The sequence below is a fragment of the Oreochromis aureus genome, linkage group 7 (genome assembly GCF_013358895.1).
Source record: "Oreochromis aureus strain Israel breed Guangdong linkage group 7, ZZ_aureus, whole genome shotgun sequence".
Taxonomy (NCBI): domain Eukaryota; kingdom Metazoa; phylum Chordata; class Actinopteri; order Cichliformes; family Cichlidae; genus Oreochromis; species Oreochromis aureus.
In genome coordinates this window covers 51,862,162-51,881,818 of record NC_052948.1, presented here as the reverse complement: position 1 = coordinate 51,881,818, position 19,657 = coordinate 51,862,162, and the positions used below count along the sequence as shown (strand labels likewise).

Below are 19,657 nucleotides of genomic sequence, written 5' to 3'. Positions count from 1 at the left end.
ACTGCATAGCAATGACGTGATCCTGAAGTAGTGTACAAGGTTTCACCTTTATTAAAATTTACACAGAACTGGTAAGTAATGGTGAAGTGGTACTTCAGTAATGAGGACAAACTAATAAGCAAAGGCAGTTTTAATGCCACAAATTATGAATACTTGGGTTTAGCAACTTGTCATTATCTGGTATAAGGTGCCTGGATAAGCAGTTGTTAGGGAAGAAGTGATGCTCTACATGTTAGCTTACAGTTAGGTCCCAACTCATTCTTAAGCATCTTCATTATTATTATTATTATTTGCTTTTTTGTTTCATCAGTAGGCTGTAAACCCATTTTCAACAGCAAACAAGCGTGTATGTACATTAAGACAACACAAATGTAGGTGTAATACTTTTTAATCGAATTACAGAATTACATCTTTCACTTTCAGTGAGCCAATGTAACCCTTAGGGTAGAAAACACAATGTGTTTCTATGAAACAAAAAGTCAAACGGTGCATAACTGTGCGGTACAGTCAGTGACTACTACTTCAACACTATATACAAACATATTAACAGCAGAAACTCTTTGATAGCTTGATTATTACGTTTTGAATGGGTTCCTTTTTTAAAACAGAATTTCTGTCTTTATTTTGCACATATGTGACATTTTTAAAGTACACAGAAGAGACATTAGAAAAGGCTATACACTGAAATGTACAACTGTACATGGTCTTAATCTACCGAACTGTGTTTTTCTTCCTGAGGTCAAAGTTATCTGAAAATTGATCAAGAATGGACAAAAAAAATTTTTAAAAAAATTGCTACCATGTACAGTATTTACAAATTCACAGCTGCATCAAAAAAAAAAATAGTTAAGACATCTGAGGTTTGAAGTATAATGAAAAATTCAGCAAAAGCTGCCACCACTTCAGTCAAACTATGAGTCACAAATGTTTTGTTATCCATTTGTACAGTGCTTTAATATTTGAACTAACGGAGGTTTAAAATGTCATTTCAACCAACTGATACTCTAGTAAATGCTTGCAAACGTGAAACTGTATTTATCAGTATGGTAAATAAAGAATTAAAACTAAAAGCAAACAAAAAAACAACAACAACAAACTCTTCAGTTATAAATTATTATTTACAGAAATAAAAATTTGAAAAGCCAACAGATTCCACTTCTTAATCCAACTACTTCGGTGGCTTTTACCCCTCATCCACCTCTGTGAAAATGTTGGTTAAGAAGTACTGAGACACACTGGTGGGCTCCTCTTCAAGAGCACAGCTGTCCACGCAGTCATTCTGCTAAGAGGGAACAAAATAAAGAGCACACCTCCATGTGAGCGTGTATGAATTAAAAACAGCTTCAATCCACCTGTACCTTTCTTACCTCTGTGCACTGTGAAGTGCTTGGATCTGGGCTCCTGGGACTTCGATCACAGGTCTCTCTGATGTTCACTGCTGTTTGTGTTAGGAGTGTAATCGATGTTGAACGGGTTTCCTTTACTGGCTGTGTCAAACTTCGTGTGGAAGGGACATCATGTGATGTGGAGGCTACAGGCTCTGGCAAAGATTGTTGTCCTTCAGTCACTGGTGTTTTAAGCTTAGATCGCTTGGAAACTGGTTTGCTAGGTGGAAGATTTTGTGGAGGGCTGGTTTTCTTTGTTACAGAAAGCGAGGAAAGACAGCCTCTGGGTTTTCTGTTAGATATTAGAAAAAATTAAACATTTCTCAATAATTGATAGAAGCCAACATGAAATCAGAGCAAATTTTTCAAAATGAAACCGTTCTTCACCCACCTCACACACCTCTGTGAAGTTTGAGCTTCTAAGCTGCTGTTAGTGCCTTTTCCGTCTGTCACAATCCCCTCATCATGGCTGCAACTTCCCCTTTTTGCTTCTGTGACAGCATCACTGGCTTTTGGCTCCAGGGTGGTGTGTGTTTGGATAGGCGCTGACTCCGCTGCTTTCACCGACTGGGTCTTGCTGGTTTGTTTTCTCCTCGCTGCATTGGGTTTAACCTGCAGCTTGACTGTCATTCATACAAATTGAAAAAGATGTGTGAACATTTTTTAAAGTGCATTTGGTGAGTATGTATTTATCTTCTGCATACCTCTTCTTCCGATACTTGTTTGTCTCTGCTTGTTAAGGGCTGCTTCGGTCTCATTATTGTCCACTGCATCTGGAAACTTTGGTGGATTGTCTGTAGTATGTTCTGCTCAATTAAAGCACAAAATTAAAGTTACACAGCACGAATCAGCATGAAAATCATTAGCTTGAAAGTGACAGAATAATGCAGTCACTCTACCCTGTGGATCCACTGTTTTCTGGATGTTATGACCCTGATGGATGAAAAAAAAACAAAAAAACACGTGTGAAAAAAAATAAAAAAAATAAATCACATTCTGACCGCCAACAGTTCTTTACAGCTTCACTTACGATCAGTGTAGATGGGCCCGGCTCAGTCTCTTTCACATTGATGAGGCCTGTCACACTCTTTATCTCTTTGAACATGGGCATGGGGACATTAGACAGAGACCCCTCTCCTGCTGCTGCCACGCTCTCTCCAGAAACACCACTAAAGGATGAAGTATGGTACAGAATTAGACACCAAACAGACTACACGCCTGCTCACACAGCTAGTTGATTAAAAGCAGAAACTAACCTTGGTTGAGGTATTGATGACTCTGTTACAGAAAGACAAGAGGGGTTCTCAGTTGCACTGTTCACCACCTCCCCTGATGAGGACAGCGGGATCTCAGTCAGAGAGAGGATGAAAAATGGTTCGTCGGGATCTGAAGGCACCTTCTCTGGCAGCACTGAAATTAAAAAACAAAAAAGCAAATAAATAAATAAATAAATCAAGAAGAACATTATGTAAACTTTACAGAAAATTTAAGTGATATGACTGGAACACAATATATGATTGACTTACTCTGTTGAAATATTGGAAAACTTTGGATGTCGTTTGTACTTAACGTTGATGTATTCTAGGATTAGGAGAATTGGAGAAACATTTAAGGAAACTCAAAAGAGGCTTTTTCACTATACAACTCCTGCTACCAGAGAATACCTCTAACTACCCCTGTTAGGATTGGATATATAATATTAACTTACACTAATTAGCAAGTCTTTACACAACATTAACAGATTTGATTGCAAAGCTGGTAAAAGGTTTAAAGAACAGACAAAACAGAGTCATTATTGATCTTACCTGGGTAGAAGACACTTGGGTCACAGGAACCAGAGGGACTTCAGAATTACTTGAAGGGTGGTCATGTTCACTTTGTTGTTCATTAACTTGTGCCAAGCATCCAAGAGGAGAGCTGGGATCATTTGGATGGGGATCTTTACTGTCTAAGGTGCCCAGTGCTTTCTCCGAGTCTACAGGTTGAGACGTTACTGAACAGACTTCTACATTTAATGAACAATGTCCTGATGTTAGGTTTTTCTCTGACATTTTCACAGATTTCTGTGCATCATTATTGTCCTCAGGGTCTTGTGCTGATGCTATATTTGAGACTGTATCAACATGTTCTGCAGGTTTACTGACATCAGCTGGCTGTAGTTTTGTCTGTGTAATTCTAGAGGATGATCCCAAATTAGGTTTTGGTTTGACCTTGGGAAACCGCCGCAATCTTTGTGGGATATTTTGTTCCAAGCTCACTGAGCTTGACATTGATCCACATACAGCATCTGTCTTTTCCTTCTCTGCTGAAGATATTTCCTTTCGGCATTTATTAGAAGAGCCGGATTTTGGTGATGGTTCAGAAACTGAATAAGTATCAGGACTTTTAAATTCATTTGATTTTTCTGGCGAGGTAGGACTGCAAGATGGCTGTGCTTCTGCATCTTTCATTCTGTAGTCACTTGATTCAGACACACAAGTCTGGCTACGGGTTTTTTCCACAGCCTGCGTGTGTATAACAGGGTCTTTTGTGGATTGCGAGTTAGACTGCATAGTTCTTGGTGTTTGTGGCAGGTTTGGTTTGGGTTTGACTTTTTGCAATCGACTCCTCAACTGAGAAGCAGCTTCAGCTTCACGTTTTTCTTGATTAAGCGGTGACTGTTGAACAGGTGCAACAGGAACAGCCTGGTGGACGCTGCTGACTTGGAGTGAGGCTGATTCTGCATCATCTGCTTCCCCAGCTTGTGAGACTGCGACTGCTGAGTCAGGTGTTACCACATTTTTACAACTACTCATAGATGTTGTAATACAAGGCATATTTTTTTCAGGATCAGATGCTGACTTTGTCTCATAGCTGACCTGATCCCTGCTGAGTTCAAACTGTGATGCAGAGAGGTTCAGGTTTTCTGGGGAACTCTGATCTGTAGTTGCTGCACCCAAGTCAAGTCTAACATTTGTTAAACTAGACTCCTCATTTGTTGATAGTTCCTCTGAGAGTGTAGATGATGAAACTATATTTATTGATGGTTTTAAAACTGAAGCAGGGTCAGTGTTTTCACTCAGTTTTTCAGAGGACGGGGTGCATGCTGGTTGTGGTTCCACCTCTGCTGTTGTTTTTTCAGGTGATCTCATGTTTGAAGTTGGGCTTAAGTCCTTCTCTAAAGCCGGTTTTACGGTTTGAGGTTTACACCTTGAAATTCTTGAGGACTGTGCTAAATTTGGTTTAGGTTTGACCTTTTGCATTCGACTCCTTCTAGATTGTGAAGTAGTTATGTCTTTGTTCACTTCTTTTTGCCTGACAGGTAAATCTTCTGGATGTGAAACACATGGAGGTTTTTCGGCGCTCTGTTGACGTGGTTCTGATTCTGTGCATGGCTCCTGTTCAACTTTTGAGATTGCCAAGTCTGATGTTGCTGAATTATTGAAAACACTCTTGGCTGTTTCAACACAGGACTGAACTTTTTCCTCTGTGGGCTCAGATGACGACTTTGTATCATTAGTGACTTGATTCTCTTTGAGATCAAACTCAGATTCCGAGTTCTGGTATTGTGAGGGACCGCAATCCGTTATTACTGCACCTAAGTCTGGTCTACCATCTGTGGTTGTTGGTAAAACAGGATCTACACTTTCTACATGTTTTTCAGGAGAAGCGGAGAATGATGGTCGTGTTCGTTCATCCTCTGTGGTTAAGCATCTTGATTGTTTGTGGGATTTGGGGTCTTGCATTGGGATGGGGTCTCTCTCTTCAGGCTGCTTTGTGGTTTGGGGTTTAGATCTTGCAGTTCTTGATGTCTGTAGCAGATTTGGCTTGGGCTTGAATTTTGGTAATCGAGTCTTTCTCAACTGAGATGTAGATGCTTCACCCTGAACTTCACCCTCTTTTTGAATTATTGGTTGCTCTTCCGCAGATGTGGTAAACACAGGAGGCTGGTCACTACCTTCTTGGACTGGGGCTGAATCCACATTAGTCCCTTGTCCAACTTGCGACACTGTAAGTGCCGAGTGAGTTGTCACCACCTTATCACAACTACTCTTAGTAGTTTCAACATGGGATGTCATTTTTTCAAGAGTGAACTCAGAAGTTGACCCCTTGTCACTGCTAGGTTGCTTGCCATGTTCAAACTGGGATTCAGAGTTCTGGTTTTCCTGGGTACTCTGTTGTGATTCAGCATCTGACTTTTTCTCCTTATTTGTGGACAGTTGTCCACAAATTGTTGGTGTAGGAGCAGAGCCTATATTCAATAACGGTTTTGCTGAATCCAGGTCTGGGCTTTGAACCTGCTCTTCAGACGTGGTGCATGACGGTTCAGCTTTTCTGTGGAATGTAGGGTCTGAAATTGAGCCTCTCTCTTCAACATGTATTGTGATTTGAGGTTTAGACCTCACAGTCCTTGAGGTCTGTGACAGGTTTGGTTTAGGTTTGACTTTTTGCAATCGACTCCTTCTAGATTGGCAAGTATTTGTGACTTCACTTTCTCCTTTTTCAGTGACAGATAATTCTCCAGCGTGTGTTTCACCCATAGGAGGTCGATCACTGCTCTCCTTGGCTGGGGACACAATTGAAGACAACTCCTCTTCAACCTCTGTGATAAATGACTCAGAGATTGGTGGATCCTTAAAACCAGTCTCAAAAGGTTCAACATGGGAAGTAAGTTTTTCATCTGTGGGCTCAGATAATGACTTTGTCTCTCTTGTGGCCTGATCCCTACGTGGTTCAAATGTAGATTCAGAAAAGCTGCGACTCTGGAACTGGACTTCTGCACCTGATTCAACGCCAACAATATCTGGTTGACTCTCAGATGGCTCTGCTGTTAGTTTAACTTCAGCAGAGGAAATGTCAGCTTTTAGCAATGCTGGAGAACAATCTTTAATGTTAGGAGACTCTGTGTGGCTTTCTTCAGCTGCCCCTGCTGCAGATATCTGTGGTTGGGATTTTGATTGTGCAGTCCTAGAGGCTCGGCCAAGGTTAGGTTTAGGTTTTATTTTGGAAACGTGACCTCTCTTGGTTTGTGGAGTACTTTTGTTTGAACTCTCTGGATGTGGCTCATCACTGGTTTTAACTGCCATTTCATCACTGACTGTTTTGCTAACTTGTTGTTCCACAGTGGCCGTAGTCTCCAATGTCTGTGTGACTTCCTGATCAAATGTAGACACGGAAGGAGTGGCACTTTCCTCCTGTACAGCAGCATCTGAAACAAGCTCTTTTTCTAGGTGGGTGGTTTCATTCACATCAGCTGATGTCATCCCTGCAGTTAAATATAATGGCACATTTTACATTGTTGCTCAGTCTAACAACAAATGAAACTGTCCAATATAAGGACTGTTTTCTGTCTTTCTAACCTGTTACATGATCTAGTATGTCTACTTGATTCTGTTCCGACTGAGAGACATGAGTCAGGTTTCCGATGGTCAGGAGGGTTTGAGCAGCCTCGTTGTAGCTCTGATCTTCAGACACTGAAATAAAAAGACAAACAAAAAATATGAACTTTAAATCTAAAACTGTATATAAAATTCATAAGCAGATAATCACAATACATCTTCAACATACCTTCTGCATGTTCTGAAGAAATAAATTCTATAACATCCTGCAAAGCAAACACACATATCATAAATAACACCAAAAGCTCTGAAAAGCTGTTTTACAAAAACATGAAGTACAGTACATTATGTTTCATTTACATTTTCTTTTCCACATCTGTACATCTACAGCGGACTGTATAGCAAATACAGATGTCATTTTATAGCACCTTTCTAATCTTATTGCTCACTGAACTGGTTCACTACAAACCACACTGTGATTTATGCATGTTATAATTTTCACCGATCAGGCATAACATTATGACCACAGGCCTAATATTGTGTTAATCCTGCTTTTGCTGCTAAAACAGCCCTGCTCAGTGCTCCATGGTTCAGTTCTGATGCCCAAATGGCACTTTTGGTGAAGGACAGGGGTCAGTATGGGCACCCTGACTTGTCTGTGGCATGCACCTCCATACATTGTGATGCACTGTTTATTCTGACACCTTTCAATCAGAACCAGCATTAACTTATTGATATGAGATACTGTAGCTCATCTGTCGGATCGGACCACACAGGCCAGCCTTGGTCATGGGTGGCCAAGGCTCACTGATGCACGTTCCCCACATGCATCAGTGAGCCCATCATGACCCTAACGCTGGTTCACCACTCTTCCTTCCTTGATAGATACTGCAGACTGAGAACATCCCAAAAGAGTCATCTAGCAATCACACTTTAGGCCTTATCAAACTCAAATCCTTCTACATTTTGCCCTCAAATTTACTTTGAGGACAAAATGTTCACTTACTGGTTAACATAGCCCACCCAGTAACAGGTGCAATGATGATGAGATAATGAATGTTATTTACTTCACCCGTCTGTGGTCATAATGTTTTGCCTGATCGTTGTATAAGTAATTCAACCACATACTGAATACATGTATTCAAAACAAAAATGGAAAGACACTGCAGAAAAAAATAAAAAATAAAAATAAAAGTTTGAACTTACTCAGTGTTGATCCTTTAATAATAGATAAAACTGTGTTTTCATGATTAGTACTCTGGAATGATAATCATTAACCCCACATCTGTTATTAGGGGTTAATGATTTAATTAACTTGGTACTACTTCTTAAGCATAGGTCACTTACAATCAACAGGTCCAACTGATGTTCACATGGTTCAGCTGACCCTGTCTCATGTTGTGCCTGCTCACAAGCAGAATCAGGGCAAAGTGCATCTTGGGAAATGCCCAAAACATCAGGCATAGTGGCCAAGATATCAAGCTACAGGTGGCATAGGAGGAGTCAGAGGAAAATTGGAATGTAAAACCATGCGCAAATAAAAAGTAAAGCAAAACATAAAAATGTTTGTCACGGGAATTATTTCAAAATAAAAAGAATGATTGGTGTTTTAATGAGGCATGTGATGAAGAAAGTGTTTATCATACCTCAGCAATTGTCTCATCCACTTCTTTAATCTCAGGACGAGGAGTGTGCAGGCCGGCAGGCACAAACACAGGTGCACTGCTGTCTTTACTGGGGCTACCTGCCAGTTCCACCTCCTCGACTTCTTCATCCTGCCATTGATGGCTGTCCTCGTCACTAAATTCTGTCTGAGAAGCCGTGAGAGTGACAAGTTTACACTTTTTGGATTTCGGGGCCAAATCTGGCTGTGGTAGGATTCTCTTCTTGGCTGCCTGTTTGGATTTAGGTTTAGCAGCAGAGGCAGTGGACCCAGCTGCTGAGGCTGGTGTACTTTCAGATGCAGAGGAGTGTACTTCGTCTTTGGCTGGATAAGTCAAGGGCTTGATGGGTTTAGGCACTCTACCACATCTACAAAACAAAACGAAACACTAATGAAAACACTTTATTTATGATGAATAGGAATATTGTTCTTAAATCTATCAGCCAGACAGACAATGTAAGATGACAGAGCCACCCTGTATTAACAGTATTGATAATTACAAAAAACATTTTCATATGTTTCTGTAATGGTTAATCCATCAGTATGTGTAAACTCTTTAATCAAAGTCATATTTTTAATGCCAAGGTATAATTTTTATTGTAATCAATCAATTTTCCAATTTACCATCTTACAAAAATGCTGAAAAAAACAGTAAAGCACATTATTATTTTTTGATTAAGATGGTAAATGGCCTGTATTTGTATAGCGCTTTACTAGTCCCTAAGGACCCCAAAGCGCTTTACACATTCAGTCATCCACCCATTCACACACTGGTGATGGCAAGCTACATTGAAGCCACAGCCACCCTGGGGCGCACTGACAGAGGCGAGGCTGCCGAACACTGGCACCACCGGGCCCTCTGACCACCACCAGTAGGCAACAGGTGAAGTGTCTCGCCCAAGGACACAGCGACCGAGACTGTCCAAGCCGGGGCTCGAACCGGCAACCTTCCGATTACAAGGCGAACTCCCAACTCTTGAGCCACGATCGCCCAAGATGTCAAATTACAGCTATTTACTTGCTTCGTGAACAAAAACAATTGTTTGATTGAATGTTATCCTTGATTAATTGCTAATTTCTCAGAGAAGTCTAGTGTGCCGGCTGAAATCTGGGTATACAGAGGGTACATTCAGTTTGAAATCCTTCACTCCTGGACAAATATGCTGAACAAATATTTAATTTTTAGTTTTAAAAAAAGTTTATGACAGATTTCTAAAATATTTGTATTTTCTTATTTTTATGAAAGCTGGTCTAACAAATTTGTTAAGCGCTGTATTTGGATACAGTGTCAGAATGAGAGTTTTTCAGTAAATTCAGTTCATGTACCTGGTAGGTCTTGGAGGTTTAACGATGGCATCCTCCTCCTCTTCTGAGGAAATATCATCACCGACTGGCTCCCTGCTAGCTTGGCTTAAAGATGATGCATCTTTATTTACCTACAGTAAGTTTCAGTAAAGCAAAGCCAGTACTTATAAACAAGGTTTCAATGCTTATAAACAGAAAATAAAATAACCTTATTACAATTTCAACCACTTACACTCTCATCTTCTTCATCCAATGAAGTACTTTTAGCTGCCGTACAAGGTGAAGGCTTTTTACCCCATTTGCGGCCTAAAGGCAGTAGTGGTTTTGATGCTCTGCCTCGTGAGAGTTTAGCTGGCTTGATTGCAGTGTCCTTCGCTGTATTTGCATTCTGAGTTTTCTCCGACCTAAACATTTGAAAGAAACTGATTTTAATCACAGAGATATGTACAAAAAAATAATATTTACAGCAATATGATTTTAGTGTCATTACGTGTCTGAATCTTTGTGGTTGTCAGGCAGCTCTGCCTCAGGATCTTCATGTACGCCGTCCTCACCTGAGAATTTAAAAGCAAAATAAAAATGGCGTGGCACTTTAACAAAAGCCAAGAAAACATGGAGAAACGTGTACTGATTTGAGGGAAAACAAAGTTACTATCCTTAATTTTCAGGAAATAGAAAAACCAGTTAGACAAAAATAGTTACCACGAAATCACCACATACCTATATGTTTTGTAACAATGGAATCTCTCACAGTCCCCATACCTTGCTCAGTGCTCACTTGTTTGGTTCTCTTGTCATTTGGTTCCTCATCCAGAGCAATTTGTCTTTTCTTTCTCTTGCCTCTTTTTGTCTTAGCGTCAGAAACAGGAATTTCTCCATCATTACAGAGATCCTCATTCTCTTTCTCCCCTTCCTCTTCCTCCTCTTCCAAGCCCAGGACCTCTTTCCCATCCTCATCCTCCTCATCTTCCTCCTCCACATCACTTAGTTTCTTTCCAGATTTTTTGGCTGTAGAAGGAATAAGAGCACAAAGACTTTTGAATTGAGAAAAGCTAAAGGAGAATTCCCAAATATTCACATACAATCAACAATGATGCACATGAGAAAAGAAATCATGTATCTTACCTTTTGTCTTTCTCTTGCCCTTTTGGGACGATTTCTTCTCAGCCACTGATCTCAGTTTCTTCTTACTTTTCTGATATTCCAAAATCTTCTCTAACAGCTTAGAGAAGTACTCTATGTCCAGTTTGCGCCTCTCTCCTGCAAAACAATCATCAGCCAACTTAAATTAAATTTAGAATGAACGTTAATCATTCTGTTATTTTGATTCCAAAATGTTTGGCAACTGTGTAAAATGGCAGGAAAAACATACAATACTGTGAACACTTTGGATTCTATTATTAACTAAACAAAAACACAGAACTTTGTGCGCGAGTGTATTTCCCACTATGCTGCATAATCTCCTTTCTCTCTAGTTATGTTACTAATTTATATTATATTACCTTTAATGCTTCTCCAGGTGTTAACATTTCTTTTTTTGAAATTTGATATATTGTCTTTTTACCAATTTAAATTAAATATAACCTTTAAATTACATACGTAAATAATAACATTTGAAGATTATTCAAACTTTACACAGCATAGAGCTACATAGTTAACCTAACAAAACATCTAACTAAATACTTACTGATAGCTTTGTCAATCCTCCAAGCATTCTCTCGTTCTTCTTTCTTGAATTTGTTCTGAAAGATCAAATTCAAAACTGCAGTTCTGTGTATTCTGTGTATTTAGTTCAACTTTAAACTCTTTCTTCTTATCATGCATATTTGTATTTATCGCTGACCTTTATCTCTGATCGAGCTCTGTGTGGAAACAGTTGACAAATCATAGAAAAATCTGTCCCCACCATGCTAAGTGCCAGGAAGAACATGTCTGTCTCTGATGAAAACAAATTTAAGAAGAAAAGTCACAAAAAAGGCATCAAAACAAAATAATAAAAACACTTATATGTGGCTTATCTTACCTGATAAGCCACTGCATTATAACCATTCACATGTGAAATGCACAGAATCGACTGTGTGGTTATAATGTTGTAATTTTCTGCATTCACATGCAAGTGAATGAACCTGCAGACACATGCCACACTCCTAAATATTATTGCAGTCTGTATATAAAAGATGGCTTCAGGACCTGAAAAGATAGGTCAGTGCAGACGACCCTTTACCTGCAATATTTCTAATAGCAAGTAAATTATAATGGAAATTATAAAGGATACAGCAAGCTAGTTTAGTGCAGGCAAACTTGTAATTAACCAGTCATTACCATATAAACATGGCGTGTCTCAGATTAACTTTGCTTATCACGTTTGGTGAAAATGCTCTGCATGAGGCTTCAAAACAGGACTTTGCTAATCACCAAATTATATACAGTATCTATGTTGCAACAGTCCCTAATGGCTTTAGCCTCCTCAGAAGAACAATGCTGCCCGCAACACAACAAAAACTGCTCAAGCAGGAGTCAAGGAGAATAACAAAGAGCACAATGAATTGGCCCAACCTAAGAACTCCTGAGATCCCAATCTGATAAAGTATCCGTGGGATGGGGAAACGAGACCCATCACACAACCCACGGATTTGCTTCCAATGTCTTGTGCTTTTGCTCTGCAAGGCTAGTGCTGCTTTGCATAAGGTTACTTTAATATTGTGGCTGTTTCACCTTCGCTGGTCCAGCGTTTTCCATGGTTCAGTTTCCTGAAACTTGAGTAAGTTGTAGTGGAGCCTCGTTCAAAGATGGGGTCTCGATTCTCTGCTGGGTTTGGCCCTTTGGCTCGCTGGACTTCCACAGTTAAGCTGAGAGATAAGATGAAAGGGTTTTAAAAAGCCTATAAATGGTTCAAACGTTCTACAATATCACAACAAGAAAGCAATTATTTTATATGGAGGGGGGGAAAATATCACATGGTCTACAAATCTCTACTAACCTCTCTTCGTCAATAATCAGTGAGCCATCTTCTGCAACTTTGACTTGAGGAACCATAAGTGCTTCTTCCTGCTCTTCCTCTGCCTCCTCTTCTTCTTCCTCTGTGTTGCCCATGGTGTTAGGGAGGACTTCAGGTTCCTGTGCCTGCTCTGGAGACCTTCAAACATTAAAAAAGAAGAAGAAAGAAAATAAAAAGAATAATCAATTTGATTACAAGCAACTGGTATACAAACTTTCTACACATTATGAAATACGCAGCAAGCCACAGTTTTTGAAAGACAAACTGGTTAAAATGCACTGCTGCCATAACAATTATGTGTGCCAAAAAGTTCAAACACTTAAACCAAGTTCTCTGTTGTATCAGATGTGCAGTCACTTTGCAGTGATTCAAACAGATTGTGAATTAACACATTAAAAGAACAATGTTTGGCTTGAGAATGTGTGAAACTCAATTCTAGTGTTCAACTTTGTTTTGTTTGATGTTTTTTTTCCATAATACTTTTTTGTGATGAAAAACTGCTTATGACTCTTTCTTTGAGGAACAACAGATGATCAGCAATTGCACACAGTGAGAACATGATTCATGTGTGTTCTTCTGTAGCATTAAAAAAAAGCATATAAAGCAATATAAAGCAATAAAATAACTTTTTTAACTTATATATTATAAGAAAATGTGACAGAAAAGCATTTCAAACATTGGATTAATTCCCATTAGAATTACAGGGCTTAACATAGAAAAACCATTTAAAAAAACAAAACATGATTTAAGAATTTGAAAGGACAGTCATACGCTTCTCTTCCCGGTGAAGGTGGGAGCACAGTCTCATTCTCTTGAGTCAATTCTTCTACACCAGATCTGGAAGAATTTCAAAATTCAGTTTTCTCAAGTAAAATCAGTGGTCATCAATATAAAACATCATGACTGAAATAAATGGTACATGGACTGGACTGTTCTACAGGAGTGCACTTTATGCAACATATTTAATTCACCCATTTACACACACATTCATAAAAGCACATTTTTACATCTAAGTGCTTTCTACCTAACATTAACACCGATGAACACATCGGAAGCAACTTGTAGTTCAGTATCTTGCCGAGGATATTTTGGCGTGCACAACGGAGCAGTCGAGCGTCAAACCACCAACCTTCTGATTAGTAGACAACCTGCTCTGCCTCGTGAACAATGACCTCCCCTACACTTTAACATCACATAATTACATGAGTTTCACAACTTTGCAAGATACTCACGTCATGGGGTTAGACGTTGGAAGATAATGGATAAGGTCCCGCATGGTCATTTTGGCAGGATCTAAATTAAATACCTTCGGACAGGCCTTAGCTTTCTTAAGTTTCTGCAGAATCAAATGACATCACAACTTTCAGTTAACAAATCATGATAAAGCTGACAGTTTATATCTGATTAATACATCATTTAACTCAGACAGCTGAGAAAAGGTGGATAAAAATGCTTAGTTAATGACGAGGACTCACCTTTTCTTTACGGCTCTCCTCTCTGAGCAAATCTCTGAGCTTCTGAGCCTTCACAAGCCTTTGTACGTCTGATGGGTCATTCAGAAGTCTACTCAGGGAGAGTGCCGATGGTGTCAGTGAAGGCACAGTCTTTGATGATACAAGTGTTTTGGCTTTCTCTGATAGTTCAGTACATTCTTTGCCCGGTATGGAGGGTCTATCTGGTGGTCTGGGAGGAGCTTCCTTAACTTGTCTGTCTGAAATGTTTTCTGACTGTTTGCTACTGTCTGCTGGAAGATGGGTTTGTTCTACTGAGTGTATAGCTGGGGAAACAGCTGAAGGTTCTGAAGAGTCCAAAGAAATGGAGGTGGGTTTAGGTTGAATTTTAGGCAGCTTGCTGTCTTCTGAAGGCCTGCGTCGCCTTGGAGACTGGAGTCCCTTCGGAGTTGCTGTTGTTCCCGTTTGGCTGGATGCTGTTGGCTTGTCAAGGCCCACACAAGAGCAATCAACAGATGTTTGAGAGACTGCTTTGACGGGAGATTTTGGTGTCCGAGAGAGAGCGGAGGGGCGGCCAGGGGCCACTTTAGGCTTAACAGAAAATCGTTTCCTTCTTTGGACAGCCGCTGAAGAGCTGGTACCATCCACATTTTGCTCACTGCAATCCGTAAACGGTAGTAAGAAAAGTTATTGTTGTCAAACATAACAAATAGTCTTAAGGCTTCTAAAATAATTCAAAGACAATTTACTTTAAACTCACCCTGAAGTTGCAGCTTTTTCTGACAGGGTAATGTCGGGCTTATCCGTCAGAGCACTAGCATTGTTGCTGTCCCCGGCCTCTCTCAGGGCCTCACTGGCCTCCTGATTTGCTGGAGTCGCTTCCTGAGGTGTTGATGCTGATCGCCCTGCTGTACTTACATTGGGACGCACACTAAATCTTGACCGACGGAACATTTTGACCTGAAAGCAAAGCTGCATCAGTACTGAACAAATGGCCATGACATCAATCTGCAAATGAAATACTGCTAAACTCCATCTAACGCCCTAATACGCCATCAAAATTTATTCAGGTATTGTAAAGGTGCTCTGGAAATCAACCAAGAAAAGATGCCTCTACAGAACAGCAGTCACAGGTGGGGATCTTTTTCTGCACCAAATCTCGTCTTTACATAAACTTTTTCAGGACATTATTTGCGGAATAGAAATGAACACAAACATCTCTCCATGGATGGACACTAATATGCATTTGCTTCGTCTCAGTGTTGACAAAAAGCTACTTACTCTGCTGCAGCTTACCAAATTCCGCCTACAAAACAATAAACTTCGCCTGCACAGAAAGTATTTAAATGATCTCTTCTTTTACTGAAAAATGCTAAACTCAGCTACTTTGTTGACAGGGCTGGTGACGATGACAGTGGAGAGGCCGTTAAGTTTGATGACAAACGCTTTAAAATCAATCGGAAACACCGCCAGACGCGGAATAAGCCAACAAAACACAATTTAAACCAGTAAAAATTACGCAAAATGCAATCTTAATGGTGGAGAAAGACTGGGAAAGTGCACGAGCTGGACTCAAACTCGGGTAAAAACAGTTTTAAGCGTGTCGCTCTGCATGGGTTGGGTCGCCTTTTTCATGAAGTTTTGCAGCTAAGACCGCTTCACTGACATTTTTATCACGTCCACATCTTTTACTTTACTTGTAATAACGTACCTGGCTAAGAATATGTCGTTTTGTGGAAGAAATAAGCCTTCATTTACCGACGAGGAGTGGTAAGTAGCGGACCCAATGCACACGCTAATCCGCCATGTTTTTGTGACGTAATATTTCCCTGAGTGAAGGGGTTTATGGGAAATGTAGTTGGGTTCAAAAGAGTTGGATGAGGTAAGACCGCGCTCTCTGTAAGCAATCTTGTCTGCGCATTACTGTTTAACATTTACGATACTACTACTACTACTACTACTAATAATAATAATAATAATAATACCAACAACAACAAAGAAAGAATAAAAACGCTTTAGTGTAAAATATAAAAAAGTAAATAAAGTATATGTAAGTATAAAATGTAAGTGTAAAAAAATATGTGATTGTAAATTGTGCCTTTCCTCAACCGTGTTTTATCTCCTGAAAATAACCCATGTTTTATTTCCGGAAAATAACTATACATATTTAAGTAGCACGAATATATTTATTTTTTTATGGTGGTTTGTCAGATTAAGTTTACATGTAAATTTAGTCTTAAAACAAAGAAACCAAGATTCCAGAGTACTAACTATTATATAACTATAACTATTAACTGGTTTATCGCTACCCATTACTATAAACTAATTGAACCAATAGGATAATAATTGGTCATTCACCTAATGTATATATTATATATAATGTTCTCCCCCCCCACCCCTTTTTTTTGCACAAGTCGAGGAGCGTGTCAGGTTGCATTTCACTGTGTGTTATACCTGTATAACTATACATGTGACGAATAAAGAACCTTGGACCTTGAACCTTGAACCCCATGACTGACTCTAAATCTGTGTAGGATTTATCTGTTTGGTTTAGGTAAACAGGACCTCACACACAGTGCCCAGCAATTTCTATCAAAAATATATTGATTCTCATTCAGCTTCCTCTGATTAATCTGATTTACCTCACTGTTTTCAGAAAGATCTTCTTTTGGTGACTCCCTTTAGCGGTCACTAAAGCAGATTATCCACCTCCACTTTACCCTAGCATCCTCTTCTGCCACACTAACCTTCTGCATGTCCTCCTTCACCGCATTCATCAATCTTCTCTTTGTTCTTCCTCTTTTCCTCCTGACTGCTAGCTCCATATTCAACATCTTTTGTTATTCCTCCTCTGCACATGTCCAAATCACTTCAATCTTGTCTCTAAGCTGTCCCTCCGATGTTCTCCTTTCGAATGCTGTCCACTCATGTCTCTCCCAGTGAAAATCTTAAGATCTTCAGCTCTGTCACCTCAGCTCTGTGTCCTGTCTTTTTTTTTTAGTACCACTGTATCCAAACCATACATCATGGGTCTCACCACCATCTTAATTGCCCTTTGGGGATAAATAAAGTCTCTCTGATTCTGAACCTTTCTCGTTCACTTTCTGTCCTTCTGTCACAAATCACCACTTAGTTCCACCCACACCACCCTAACGGCACTCTCTTCTTCAACCCTTTTGTGCAAGGCTCATTGCTTTGCATGCTTGACGCTAAGTATTTAAACTCATTTACCTTCACTACCTCTGCTCCTCCTTCACCTTCTGACTTTCATTCTATACCTCCACCCAGGAAGGTAAAATTAAAGTGGTAAGAAAATAGAAGGAGTGACATAATTAGGAAGGGAGAGCTTCAGAGATTCGGGTAAAGCAATGGCTACTTTGACCATGAGTCATTGTTTAGTGCTAATAGCTAAAGTGTAGCTTTAGCTTTAGCCACGTGGACCAAAAATGCCAGGGCCATTTTTTTTTTCCCATGCAGTGCAGCCCTGCCTCCATCTCTCCCTTCCACCTGCTCTCAATACAGAGCACAATGTTGTCTGCAAACATAGTCCAGAGACTCCTGCCTGAACTCATCTGTCAGCCTGTCCACTGCAAACAAGAAGGGGCTCAGAGTGGATCCCTGATTTAATCCCCCCAACTTTGAATGCATCTGTCACTCCAGCTGCAAACCTCACCTCTGTCTTGCTGTCTCCATACATCTCCTGCACCACCTTCACTTCACTTCCTTATGCAGAAGTGAAACACCACAGTGTTTTCTCTAGACCTATAAAGACACAGTGCAACATCTTCCGACCTTCACTATCAAGACTCTGAAAGCTGTAATTCTCTTTCTCGGCATGACGGTATACCACTGCTTGCTGATCGTCACCTGTCTTTTTAACAATTCTTTCCCATAGCTTTATTTTATGACCTATTAAGGTTATCCTTCTTAAAACTGGTACCAGTACGCTTCCTCTCACTCTTCAGGATTGTGTAAAACAATTTATTCAATGAGTCCACAGTTCTCTCAAGTAGGCATCTCCATACCTCCACAGGTAGGTCATCTGGACCACCTGCCTTTCAAATCTTCATCCATTTCATAGCTGCCCTCATATTAAGGCTAAAAATAATATTTTGCCTTTTAAGTTACATAGATTATTTTTAATGTGTTCGGGGGGAGAAGACAGCAGAAGGAAATTTTATTTTAAGCATCAGCTAGCTAGGACTACACAAAGATTAATGAGTCCAACGGTTAGGGGTATACGACTGTGGAACTCTCTTCATTATAATTTAAAGAATTGTATAAATTTACATTGTTTTAAAAAGTGTTACATGTCTAAAATGATAACTCAATATGAACGAAATTGGAGTTAATTGAAAAAGGATCCATTATTTTTTGCCTCATTTTATTTTATTTACTTATCTTTTCTCCTTGTTACTATGTGGAGTGGTATATTCTGATTGTAAATTTGTTGTTTGGTTTGCGTTAGGACCGGAGATAAATGTTAGTTTGTTCCTTCATTTTTGGTGCCCACTTGCAATATAAGTTGGATTGTAGATAGGGGGCAGGGTTTAATAAGAATATTTTCTTCTTCCTGCTCCTTTTCACACATGGTTGCAGTGCTTTACCGATAGAAAGTGTGGTTGGTTTGTCTGAAAGAACTAACTGTGGAAACTGTTGTACCAAGTGTGTACAAAAGGCCCCGTAGTTGTGAGTTTTATTCTGTTCAGTTGTTCACCTGTAGTTTCTTAGAGTGGCCAGTAGAGGTCACCCCACCGCTTTGTATGAGAGAGGATTCGGGCAGGGAGATACGTGGGTGAGATATATGAGCGTTTCCGCTCCCGATTACCGGCGGAGAAGTGGTCATTTCGTGAGAAGTGTGCGTTACTGAGCAACGTAAGTCTGTGATGTGTGAGGATGTGGGGATAAGATGCGTTTGTGACTGTAATCGAAGTTAGAGGGGAAATGACTATGTTTCTGTCCGTGTCGCTAGCGAGTGCTAAGCGGAGCTAAGCTAAGCTAGGCTAGCTCTCCTGCCGTGTGATTGGGGATAACTGTGTGCTGGATTAGCTCGGTGGGTTTATATGTGAGATGTGGGCAATAGATGGCTTATGGTAGCAAAGGGGATGTTAGTTTATTTCCCACCTGTGTTTCTGTTGATGTACTCTGAGTTACTATTGTGAACATTTCAGTGATGTACTATTTTCTTTCTGTTCATTCCAGAGACCACACACACACACACATACACCGCACCTAAACCTGTATGTAACACCTGCTCCTCTGACAAGCCTGTTACCTCTGACCGTGTGAAGGCAATACAAGCGTCTAAACCATCCTCAGTGTCCTCATTGTCTCCTTCCTGAATATCCATCCGGGCCTAGAGTAGTGTTCTGGCCGACACTCCGGGGAGTGGTGGCTGCAAACCCGAATCAACACCTTACAGTCCTCCCATTCCGGGTTATCTACCCAACATTAGTGGTCCTTCGAGCCGGATGTAAGCTGCTTCTACCCTACCAAGATGGATGATATTCAGAACTTCTCAGCCCTTGGTGCGCGCC

At 40.1% G+C, this 19,657-nt stretch overlaps 1 protein-coding gene and 1 long non-coding RNA gene across 6 annotated transcripts; one reads left to right on the top strand and one right to left on the bottom strand.

The window, feature by feature from the left end:
- Positions 1–370: 370 nt before the first annotated feature.
- zgc:162472 (uncharacterized protein LOC553495 homolog) lies at positions 371–15,951 on the bottom strand. Of its 5 annotated transcripts, none has more exons than XM_039614874.1 (27): positions 15,879–15,951; positions 14,881–15,080; positions 14,145–14,778; positions 13,902–14,005; positions 13,441–13,506; positions 12,652–12,807; positions 12,387–12,520; positions 11,515–11,609; positions 11,359–11,413; positions 10,797–10,931; positions 10,434–10,679; positions 10,162–10,225; positions 9,904–10,075; positions 9,693–9,802; positions 8,350–8,734; positions 8,051–8,185; positions 6,933–6,969; positions 6,725–6,838; positions 3,191–6,630; positions 2,912–2,966; positions 2,642–2,795; positions 2,416–2,554; positions 2,285–2,318; positions 2,090–2,191; positions 1,777–2,008; positions 1,368–1,677; positions 371–1,282 (listed from the first exon to the last, which is right to left on the bottom strand). In XM_039614874.1, exons 2-27 carry the CDS (start codon positions 15,072–15,074, stop codon positions 1,184–1,186), a joined length of 7,401 nt encoding a protein of 2,466 aa, XP_039470808.1. In that variant the 5' UTR covers positions 15,075–15,080; positions 15,879–15,951; the 3' UTR covers positions 371–1,183. The 5 variants fall into 5 exon arrangements, with proteins under 5 accessions (XP_039470808.1, XP_031590446.1, XP_031590447.1 ...); XM_031734586.2 differs by having other exon boundaries at positions 15,832–15,936; XM_031734587.2 differs by having other exon boundaries at positions 371–1,279; positions 15,832–15,936.
- A 2,864-nt stretch (positions 15,952–18,815) lies between these two features.
- On the top strand, positions 18,816–19,433 carry LOC120440910. The gene is made up of 2 exons (XR_005613616.1): positions 18,816–18,995; positions 19,323–19,433. It is a non-coding gene; the product is annotated as an uncharacterized LOC120440910 (long non-coding RNA).
- Positions 19,434–19,657: the final 224 nt, after the last annotated feature.

Excerpts from the sequence above, each read along its gene's own strand:
- zgc:162472 (XM_039614874.1), bottom strand. The coding sequence starts at position 15,074 with ATGTTCCGTCGGTCAAGATTTAGTGTGCGTCCCAATGTAAGTACAGCA. Across the intron at positions 12,808-13,440 it reads CCTTCACCGGGAAGAGAAGC|GTCTCCAGAGCAGGCACAGG; the intron begins GTATGACTGTCC and ends TAATGTTTGAAG. Across the intron at positions 12,521-12,651 it reads CTGATTATTGACGAAGAGAG|CTTAACTGTGGAAGTCCAGC; the intron begins GTTAGTAGAGAT and ends CTTATCTCTCAG.